The 11,923-nt window shown below is 39.7% G+C and overlaps 1 protein-coding gene across 1 annotated transcript; it reads left to right on the top strand.

The window, feature by feature from the left end:
- The first annotated feature begins 543 nt into the window (after positions 1 to 543).
- Positions 544 to 11,566, top strand: pin1 (peptidylprolyl cis/trans isomerase, NIMA-interacting 1). Its single transcript, XM_072462805.1, has 5 exons — positions 544 to 715; positions 1,513 to 1,595; positions 1,852 to 1,960; positions 5,842 to 5,952; positions 10,718 to 11,566. Exons 1-5 carry the CDS (start codon positions 658 to 660, stop codon positions 10,825 to 10,827), a joined length of 471 nt encoding a protein of 156 aa, XP_072318906.1. The 5' UTR covers positions 544 to 657; the 3' UTR covers positions 10,828 to 11,566.
- Positions 11,567 to 11,923: the final 357 nt, after the last annotated feature.

Raw genomic sequence — 11,923 nt, 5'->3', positions numbered from 1 at the left:
TTTCCTGGCGACCAAAGCTCACTGTGGATGTAGTACTGAAACACACCACTAGATGTCACTCTGGAGAAGTGTTTCATAAGGCTTCACTTTGAATATCACTTAAATGTCTTATTCACAAAAGTGCTTTTAAAACGAATTTAAAATGTGTTTATGCTCAGTCAATTCTCTAAAAAAATACGAATATTTTACGACTTATTCCAAAAAAATGTATTTCTTATGTCTTAAGTCTCTAAACGTGATTTCTATTTTGATATTTACTGGTACATTTTATTATTTATTATTTATTTATTATTGCCTGCTTTGTGTTTATGTACTATAATTTGTTATCATCTCACATGTTATAATATTACCTTGACAGTTTTGCTTTTTATACTTTGAATAAGAATAATACTTTGCAGAGCGACACTAATAAAACACATCCTTCCGGTTATCGAGCCGATTCACCCGCCAATCAAATCCAGGCTTTGCTCCCTCCGCCAATGAGCGACCGGGACGATCCACACCGGGGCGGGCTCTTTGTCGCAAAACATCTCCTCCCCCCCTTGCCGTAAACACCGCCCCCGCTGTCGCAAAGGCAATAGAAGCTGCTGAATTTGTAAACGCAGGATTCACGCAGGCGAAACGCAACCGCAAAAACCCGCGTCCGAGCGACACGCCATGGCCGACGAGGAGAACCTGCCGCAGGCCTGGGAGAAGCGGATGAGCCGCAGTTCAGGTGCTTTGAGGCGGGAGGATGCGGATTGGGTCGACAGTGTTAGCCTAGCCTAGCAGCCGTGCGTCGTGGCTTCCTGATGGAGAGACGCGTGTGGACAGCGGCGCGGCTCCGGGGGCTCAGAGGGGGCCCGGACGCGTGCGGTGCTGCGGGGGCCGGGCAAGGGGGCCCCCGCAGCACTGCCGCACTGCGCGTTGCTCGCGTGCGGGCTGTTGTCGCTCGCGTTGGCGCCATTGAAACTGCTGCAGGGCCCGATGACGTCGGCTGCGGAGGGGCGTGCACGTGCCGCAGCGCCTTGCGCCCCGCGCACGAGCCACGTTCAGTTATTACATGTGTTATTGTGTGTTTGAAGGGGGCACCAGCCTGTAAATGTAATGAAAGTGGGACTAACGCAATTGTGCGGAGTGTGTTCGATTTAAAGGCAACTATGACGATTAATCGGCATAATTGTGACTAGTCTAAGGTTAAACTAATCGTTCTCGGGACTGTACACACTTAAAAACGTATGCAATATATGATTTAAAACCATTACTGAATGAAAATGTTGTTGTTGTTTTTCAGTCACCATATTTCAACCGTTATTATATAAAAATATTATATCCCAGTGTAAAATGGAAAGGATCATTTGACCCGTGGACTACTAATATAATCATTATTTTCTGCCCTACACGAGCTCTGTCTTAAAATGGGATTGAGTTTGGAGAGAAACTCATGAATATTCAGTGTGCCACTAGAGGGCGCACACACAGCAGAAACCTGGTCGTGGCTCTGTTTTCACTGGTGTTTTTTGTGCTCTTCAGGCCGAGTGTACTACTTCAACCACATCACTAACGCCAGCCAATGGGAGCGGCCCTCTGGAGACTGCTCCGGAGAGCCAGATAAGGTAACAAACAATATATTCAAAAAAGCATGTTAATGAGATGTAAATTAGGCATGGCGTGATGGAAAATGTGCACAGTTGTCATAGCGATTAACATTGGAAACATCTTTTGACTCTAGTGTGTCACAGGAAGTTGAAATCCTGCATGTCTTCTGTTAGCATATGAGTGAATGTCTTTCGTGCTTGTTTGGATCTGAGTGAACTTTACCGTCATTGGTCAGAAGGCGTGACCATGTGACCCGGCGCTCTCGTCCCTCAGGTGCGCTGCTCTCACCTCCTGGTCAAACACAACCAATCGCGGCGGCCGTCGTCCTGGAGGGAACAGATCGTCACGCGGTCGAAGGACGAGGCCGTGGAGCTCATTCAGAGTAGGTCATTTTTACATCTGTAACATGACTCGGGATGGCACAGTTTCAAATATGCATGTTTTTTACGTTTGTAACATGACTCGGGATGTGACTGTTTCAAATATGCATGTTTTTTACGTTTGTAACATGACTCGGGATGTGACTGTTTCAAATATGCATGTTTTTTACGTTTGTAACATGACTCGGGATGTGACTGTTTCAAATATGCATGTTTTTTACGTTTGTAACATGACTCGGGATGTGACTGTTTCAAATATGCATGTTTTTTACGTTTGTAACATGACTCGGGATGTGACTGTTTCAAATATGCATGTTTTTTACGTTTGTAACATGACTCGGGATGTGACTGTTTCAAATATGCATGTTTTTTACGTTTGTAACATGACTCGGGATGTCAATGTTTCAAATATGCATGTTTTTACATTTATAACATGACTCGGGATGTCAATGTTTCAAATATGCATGTTTTTACATTTATAACATGACTCGGGATGTCACGTTTCAAATATGCATGTTTTTTACGTTTGTAACATGACTCGGGATGTGACTGTTTCAAATATGCATGTTTTTTACGTTTGTAACATGACTCGGGATGTGACTTTCAAATATGCATGTTTTTTACGTTTGTAACATGACTCGGGATGTGACTGTTTCAAATATGCATGTTTTTTACGTTTGTAACATGACTCGGGATGTGACTGTTTCAAATATGCATGTTTTTTACGTTTGTAACATGACTCGGGATGTGACTGTTTCAAATATGCATGTTTTTTACGTTTGTAACATGACTCGGGATGGCACAGTTTCAAATATGCATGTTTTTTACGTTTGTAACATGACTCGGGATGTGACTGTTTCAAATATGCATGTTTTTTACGTTTGTAACATGACTCGGGATGTGACTTTCAAATATGCATGTTTTTTACGTTTGTAACATGACTCGGGATGTGACTGTTTCAAATATGCATGTTTTTTACGTTTGTAACATGACTCGGGATGTGACTGTTTCAAATATGCATGTTTTTTACGTTTGTAACATGACTCGGGATGTGACTGTTTCAAATATGCATGTTTTTACATTTATAACATGACTCGGGATGTGACTGTTTCAAATATGCATGTTTTTTACGTTTGTAACATGACTCGGGATGTGACTTTCAAATATGCATGTTTTTTACGTTTGTAACATGACTCGGGATGTGACTGTTTCAAATATGCATGTTTTTTACGTTTGTAACATGACTCGGGATGTGACTTTCAAATATGCATGTTTTTTACGTTTGTAACATGACTCGGGATGTGACTGTTTCAAATATGCATGTTTTTACATTTATAACATGACTCGGGATGTCACGTTTCAAATATGCATGTTTTTACATTTGTAACATGACTCGGGGTGTCAGGTTTCAAACACGCATGTTTTTTACGTCTGTAACATGACTCGGGATGTGACTGTTTCAAATATGCATGTTTTTACATTTATAACATGACTCGGGATGTCACGTTTCAAATATGCATGTTTTTACATTTATAACATGACTCGGGATGTCAATGTTTCAAATATGCATGTTTTTACATTTATAACATGACTCGGGATGTCACGTTTCAAATATGCATGTTTTTACATTTATAACATGACTCGGGATGTCAATGTTTCAAATATGCATGTTTTTACATTTGTAACATGACTCGGGATGTCAATGTTTCAAATATGCATGTTTTTACATTTATAACATGACTCGGGATGTCACGTTTCAAATATGCATGTTTTTACATTTATAACATGACTCGGGATGTCACGTTTCAAATATGCATGTTTTTACATTTATAACATGACTCGGGATGTCAATGTTTCAAATATGCATGTTTTTACATTTATAACATGACTCGGGATGTCAATGTTTCAAATATGCATGTTTTTACATTTATAACATGACTCGGGATGTCAATGTTTCAAATATGCATGTTTTTACATTTATAACATGACTCGGGATGTCAATGTTTCAAATATGCATGTTTTTACATTTATAACATGACTCGGGATGTCACGTTTCAAATATGCATGTTTTTACATTTATAACATGACTCGGGATGTCAATGTTTCAAATATGCATGTTTTTACATTTATAACATGACTCGGGATGTCACGTTTCAAATATGCATGTTTTTACATTTATAACATGACTCGGGATGTCAATGTTTCAAATATGCATGTTTTTACATTTATAACATGACTCGGGATGTCAATGTTTCAAATATGCATGTTTTTACATTTATAACATGACTCGGGATGTCAATGTTTCAAATATGCATGTTTTTACATTTATAACATGACTCGGGATGTCAATGTTTCAAATATGCATGTTTTTACATTTATAACATGACTCGGGATGTCACGTTTCAAATATGCATGTTTTTACATTTATAACATGACTCGGGATGTCAATGTTTCAAATATGCATGTTTTTACATTTGTAACATGACTCGGGATGTCAATGTTTCAAATATGCATGTTTTTACATTTATAACATGACTCGGGATGTCAATGTTTCAAATATGCATGTTTTTACATTTATAACATGACTCGGGATGTGACTGTTTCAAATATGCATGTTTTTTTCCGTTTGTAACATGACTCGGGATGTCACTGTTTCAAACATGCATGTTTTTACATCTGTAACATGACTCGGGATGTGACGTTTCAAATATCAGTCCACGATTATTGACATCACGACAAACGACAATGAGGTACAGTGATCCCTCGCTATAACGCAGTTCACTTTTCACGCTCTCGCTGCTTCACGGATTTGCATCATGCATTGTGTTCTGCATTCTGATTGGCTAAACAGTCTCTCTGCGTCTTCTCTACCTGTGTGTCAATAACGTTACACCGTTATTAACGTTACACTGTTATTGACACACACAATGTCGACAAAACGTTCTGCACCGACAAAGGTGTTCGTCCAAATGATAACTCCACTTTAGGTTTGGTTCATTTACTTAGTGAACACCACGTTCACGTTAGCGACACAACCACGTCTCCCTCGGTCCCACCCAGACACGTAATACAGGTAAACAGAACAGTATCGCCCCCTAGCTGTCAGGCATGAGAAGTGAAACTTAACAAACAAAAGGCACGGTGGAAGATGAAACTATCGCAGAAAAAGTTCAACTTAAAACGACAACAAACGTTTATACAGTACTTTTATTTGTTAAACAAATGCTTGGGCCTGTAAAAAGGTTTTGTTCATTGCTTTCAATGTTTTATGGAGTATTTCATTGTATAATAACTGTAAATAAATAAAGGTTTCTACTTGACGGATTTGGCGGGTTCTTTTTGGAACGTGACCCCCCCGATAAACGAGGGTTCACTCTACATGTTCTTTCCTTCTTGTTTAACACATTAGAACATGTGACCTGCTTTATCAAATCAAACTTTCTGAATGATTCATTTGACATAAATGGCAAGATATAAGAACTTTATATTAACGTTTACTTTTTTGACTAAAAGCTGAGCAGAAATGACTTAAATTTGCCACATTTATTTTAATTTGACTTGAGACATAATTTAGTTTAGAAATTGTCACTTTTTTCTAAATTGAATTAAAACCAGATTTTAAAAAATCTAAAATTGTCACGATTATTTGTTTTGTGGTTCTTATGACTAAATTGTTGCTTAAATAATTATCAATGAACCTAACGATCTTGACGTCTCTAAACACGACTAATGCAGAACGACGTGTTTTGAACGAACCCGGAGCTCTTTTGTTTGACCAGTTTAACACGGCTGAAAGAACGTGGACCCCGACCGCTCAGACCCCGACATGCCGCCGCCCTCTGACCGTTGTTCTGACCGCTGTGCTTTCTGGCCCCGCCTACAGAGTACATCGAGCAGATCAAATCCGGGGACGAGACGTTCGAGGCTCTTTCCTCTCAGTTCAGCGACTGCAGCTCGGCCAAGAACGGGGGCGACCTGGGCCTGTTCGGCAGAGGTAGGGCATCCGGTTCTACCACACCCGACCACACCCGCACGGCTCTGCACCTCTGAGGAGCGTCTCGTTTCAGTTTGAGGGCTGACGGCAGCACCCTCATCACTGATCACTACACAAAGCAGCTTTAAACGATCGTCACTCGCCAAACGCTGACTTGATCTGGAGACAAACCGCCGCATTTCCACTGAGAACTTTCAAAACAAAGCTAGCGCACGTTAGCATCAGCTGCTTCCTGTTTATCGACCCAAAATGGTTTGTTTCCGGTGCAGAGCGCGTGGAACGTGAGCCAAACCCAGTGCGTTACATAAAGAGATGAGACAAAGTGGTCTGTGGCGCGGGCGACGCATGAAACACACACGTAACCATGACGAAACGCCCCAGATCGCTAACGACTACAGCCCCTGATCGTCTTTGAGCCACTTCTCTCCCGCTCTGACCCAAGCATGTCACACATGATGTTTTTAAGAACATGTGACTGCATTTATCATTTATAGTTCAAAACGCTACAAAAAGAGCTGATTCTTTATTTTTTTAAGGAATGTTGTAAACTTTAAAACAAGAACATAGGGATATTTCAGCACTTTTCTCCCATATTTTCATAATAATTAAAGCGCCCCCTACAGGTCGCACGAGTCATGGAACTAAAATGCAGTTGAGAAAAATATAATTTGAATTTAGCAAAAAGATATATATAAAAATGTTATCACGGAATAGCACATTTGTTTTAGATTCATAATTTCACTTCCTGTTTGTAATTGATGACATCACAAAGACATCACAATAGGAAATTACCCAGCAAACACTGGGCCAAAACTCATCTAATGTCACCATTTTTTTTAATCTGACAAATAAAAATATATGAGAGCAACTTTATTTTGTTGAATCAATCTTTAGAGTCAAAAAAGTCGTTTGTGTAAATTCTGCATAAACTTTGACTGGAATGAGTGTCTCTGGCAAGCCCCCGGAAGCCAAGATGGCCGCCATTGAAACCTATGGAGTTGCTCATTGGCGCATGGTTCCAAAAAAGTTTTTTAGTTCCGGATTACTTCCTGAACACTGGTATATCTCCTCCCACTTTTGTGACGTCATCGCCGTGAGGCTTTGGCGTCGGGAGCGCGCACGTCACAGCAGCGTGAACGACTGAGAACACGGACTTTTGGAATAATTCGGCTTGAAATAGTCTGTTTACGTAACGTATAATGATGGATTGTTATATCATCTACAAATATACATGTATCATGTTGCAAAGCTCTGATATTTATAAAGAAGTGTTAAGATAAAAAGTCTGGTTTAATGACAATGAATTACATTTAGAGGTGGAATAACGTCCTCATCATTTTCTGTAGTTTTTGGTTTGGGTATTTATTTTGTTATTAACTTTTCAGTTATTTATTTACATAATATAATTTGGCCAATATGTATTTTTTTTTTAATCAGATGAAAGAAATATAATCATCGATTCTGTTACATAATTGAGTTAAGCAGTATTTAATTATATTCAGTTTCCTTTTGTGTCGTTTTTGTATCATGTCAATCTTTAATAAATACAAAACACATTTGTTAATGTATTTAATAAGAATAATGAACATGAATGAACTTGTTCAATAAATGCAAATCTGATTATAACTACAAATGATAAATTGATTTTAGCCAGTTTTAGTTGAGTTTTAAAGCTACAATGTGGGAGTCCCTTATTAAGGAGTTTGAGTCTGTGTAATGTTCATTATTATTATCATCATTAATAGAATCAGAAAAGGTTTATTCCATTGTCAAAGAAAATAATTCACAAACAGTGGAACTTGCTTTGGTGATTCAGTGCAACATAAAAATATTAACAATGATAAAACAACCTTTATAAGTCAAATAGAACAAACTGAATAAGATAAGATATTCCTTTATTGTCCACACATGAGGAAATTTCGTTGTTGCAACACAGTAGATACAGAGGAAAAGGACAGAAAACTTAGGAAGTTTAAAAAACACTCTTAATAGATCGATCTTAATAGAAGAACTCTTCTAAACAAAAACTCCTCTAGACAGAACCTCTCATTTCTTAATAAGGAATGGAGGGGGAAAATAAAATAAAAACAGCGTAAGACAAAATAATACTAATAATAATGGTAAAATAAACACTCTTTTTACATCAGTTATATGCACATGAATGTGACATTATTGCGTTAAATACTGAATATCTCAGTATTTAACAAGACTTTGTTTCCATGGCTACGCAGTCTTCTGTACTTCAGTAACTGCACCGTTCAGCTCCATCGTATGACAAACAGAACATGTCACAGCTTTAGATTATACAAGTCATAGAACAAACACTTCATATGTTTAGATTATACAAGTCATAGAACAAACACTTCATATGTTTAGATTATACAAGTCATAGAACATACACTTCATATGTTTAGATTATACAAGTCATAGAACATACACTTATGTTTAGATTATACAAGTCATAGAACATACACTTCATATGTTTAGATTATACAAGTCATAGAACATACACTTCATATGTTTAGATTATACAAGTCATAGAACATACACTTCATATGTTTAGATTATACAAGTCATAGAACATACACTTCACGTTTGTCCTGAAGCTGCTTCACAGACACATGTGACACAGCAGTGGCTCTTTTGAAGAACAATTATCATTTAGTTTTTTTTGGTCATAACAAAACAGACATTTTATAAATTCAAAATACTGATTCTACACTGTTTACTTTTAGTCGAGGCAGAAGTTACTATTAAAATACCTTTTGCTTTGGAGTCGTCAGGAGTTTACTTGAGATGACTGTCTGTAGTGACCTGTAGTGACCTGTAGTGACCTGTAGTGACCTGTAGAGCTCTGGTCAGCACAGACAGACTAAACTCACTGGTCAGCGCTGAAGATGAGAAAGATACTCATTAGAACATTGATATATTATGCACATTTAACAGAGAAAAGCTGGAATATGTTATTAACAGATTTACATTTCGCTCTGTAACACAAAAGTTCCTCTTTTCACATTATTTTTTAAAGCTAGAACCAAAAGTCATTTATTTATGCATAAGTTTAAACCTTAGAAGTTAGAACATAACTCACATGTTTGCTAAATCTCTACATATTCCATGGAAGTAAAAAAAAAAAGTACACGACTGTCACTTTTACATACGTTTACATTTATATATGTAAGATATGACCCATTTCAGCAGGTTATATTTGAATTATTGTTTGTTTTTTATAGCACATAATACAAACATCGCTTTATTTCCCTTCTTTCTCTAGTTTTCCTTGATCTGTGCATAACCTCTTGTCTCTTAGAACATTTAGTAAGAGAAATAGTTATTTATTTGCAGAAGCACGAGCCATCACGACGTGTTGTTGCATCTTTGTGTAGCTAAACTTTAGCTTACGTTAGCTCGTGTTAACTCGTGTTAACTTGTGTTAACTGTGTAATCGTTGATTTACACTTCACATGGAACGATGTGTGAAACGTGAGGAATGACATACAAACACAACTTACGTGTATCGTGGTCTCGTCTCGTCACATTCTTCTGTTTGTGTTTAGTTTCCGTCACGTGTTCTCCCGAGGCTCGTTCATGAGGGTCACGTGCGCGCTCGGTGCTCGTACACCGTTCACCGGGAGGTTAAAAATGTATTTTTAAAGTATTTTAGAAACAGTTAAAGAGTGAAATTCCTTCTATTTTATTTTTAGACTAAAAACAATTTAGCATGTTTGGTAATTTTAGAGGCCGAACTCCTGAAATGGTCCGACCAAAAGGCTGCATTCTGCGAAGTGGCCACTACTCAATTTGGAGCCAGAGGCAGAGGGGGCGTACCCTATCCAGATAATATAATACATCCACGGTCTCTGGTGTGATGTCACTTCCTGTCTCTGGTGTGATGTCACTTCCTGTCTCTGGTGTGATGTCACTTCCTCTCTCTGGTGTGATGTCACTTCCTGTCTCTGGGGTGATGTCACTTCCTGTCTCTGGTGTGATGTCACTTTTTGTCCCTGGTGTGATGTCACTTTTTGTCCCTGGTGTGATGTCACTTTTTGTCCCTGGTGTGATGTCACTTCCTGTCTCTGGTGTGATGTCACTTCCTGTCTGTGGTGTGATGTCACTTCCTGTCTCTGGTGTGATGTCACTTCCTGTCTCTGGTGTGATGTCACTTCCTGTCTCTGGTGTGATGTCACTTTTTGTCCCTGGTGTGATGTCACTTTTTGTCCCTGGTGTGATGTCACTTCCTGTCTCTGGTGTGATGTCACTTCCTGTCTCTGGTGTGATGTCACTTTTTGTCCCTGGTGTGATGTCACTTTTTGTCCCTGGTGTGATGTCACTTCCTGTCTCTGGTGTGATGTCACTTCCTGTCTCTGGTGTGATGCCACTTCCTGTCTCTGGTGTGATGTCACTTCCTGTCTCTGGTGTGATGTCACTTTTTGTCCCTGGTGTGATGTCACTTCCTGTCTCTGGTGTGATGTCACTTCCTGTCTCTGGTGTGATGCCACTTCCTGTCTCTGGTGTGATGTCACTTCCTGTCTCTGGTGTGATGTCACTTTTTGTCCCTGGTGTTATGTCACTTCCTGTCTCCGGTGTGATGTCACTTGTCATTTTCTACAGATTTTTCAAAGTTTTCTCCACAAATACCTGCTCGATCGGTGTAAAACTATAGCATATTTACAACTGGTATAAACACACCAAATAAATAACTCGTATGTCGCATTAAACTCAAACATTTAAAGTGGTGTTTTACACATGTTTGTATGTTGTTCAGGTCAGATGCAGAAGCCGTTCGAAGACGCCTCGTTCGCCCTCAAAGTGGGGGACATGAGCGGCCCCGTGTTCACCGACTCCGGGGTCCACATCATCCTGCGCACGGGCTAGAGACCCGCGCGCCGCCGCACGCCACACCACGGCCGCCGCCGTCGAAGCGAAACCGCCGCCGGGAACGGGACGTCCCAATGCAAGGCAGAATGACCCCCGACGTGCGACGGATCTGCGGAGGGCGCCAAACGTACTCGAGTTTAAATGACTGGAATAACCGTACTCGCTCATTGGATCTAAAGCTACTCCTTTATCAAACCATTTCAAACACACTTTTAAATATGTCCCGGGCGCTCTGTTGGCAATCAAACCAGCAACCTTCCAGTTTCCAGGCGTCGCTTGACACGTGCTGCTGAAATTAAGAAGCGCAGTATCATCCCGGCTAATCGGGATTCAACACGGTTAAATAAATGAACGTTATGACGGTTCAAACTGATTTGAACTCGTTATAAAAGGAGAACGTTCAAAGCAGTAAAATAATGCAGTAGTTTAGGTCTAATGAGCTTTGAAACGGGTTAAAACGACTGGTGAATATTCTGTGTGATTTGAACTCTCCGCGGCGTGCCCTGAGCCTGTTCGCGCGCACGTCTCTCCGGACCATAAACACGACTCGTAAAGGCTGTACCCGCTCATCGCCACCACTTCTGACGGTTCATGTTAACGATATTTGTGCATATCCGGTTATTGTTTGCTCACGACGCATTGCACTGTATGTTCTTCCATTTGAGCAGCGCATGGTTCCCCGAAAACTGTCATTTCACTCGCGTTCTTCCTTCAAAATAAAGCTGTTTTTGTATAAGTTTATGTGTTTGTGTTTCGAAGGCGTGGCCTGTCAGAGGCTGAACGAGTGATGAGGGAACAGCTAACAATGGGATTTCTATGGCACATTACAGGGCTGTTGGGGTAACAAAGAAACTGGTGAAACTCAGTGTAAACAGGCTATTATCAGGAGGCTCCTCCCAGTGGGCAGGGCTTACTCAGAGTTCTCAGACCATTCATTTTGTCAATGAACAAAATTCACAAACACCAGGTCCTGGTGATTCGATGCAGCACAAACAACAAAACATTAAACAATGAATACAAAATAGCAACCAGATATATGAAAATAGGTAAGTAAAGTTAAAATAAAGTTAAATAGGCTTGATATGTACATAAG

This window comes from Eucyclogobius newberryi, unplaced genomic scaffold (genome assembly GCF_026437365.1).
Source record: "Eucyclogobius newberryi isolate DKJ021-1_F unplaced genomic scaffold, fEucNew1.0.hap1 SCAF_4, whole genome shotgun sequence".
Taxonomy (NCBI): domain Eukaryota; kingdom Metazoa; phylum Chordata; class Actinopteri; order Gobiiformes; family Gobiidae; genus Eucyclogobius; species Eucyclogobius newberryi.
This window is presented reverse-complemented; position numbering and strand designations above follow the sequence as displayed.

What these genes read in the sequence shown, in the direction of transcription:
- pin1 (XM_072462805.1), top strand. Translation starts at nt 658, where the DNA reads ATGGCCGACGAGGAGAACCTGCCGCAGGCCTGGGAGAAGCGGATGAGC. An exon ending in GCTCCGGAGAGCCAGATAAG is followed by an intron (nt 1,596 to 1,851) that starts GTAACAAACAAT and finishes CTCGTCCCTCAG; the next exon opens with GTGCGCTGCTCTCACCTCCT. An exon ending in CCTGGGCCTGTTCGGCAGAG is followed by an intron (nt 5,953 to 10,717) that starts GTAGGGCATCCG and finishes TATGTTGTTCAG; the next exon opens with GTCAGATGCAGAAGCCGTTC.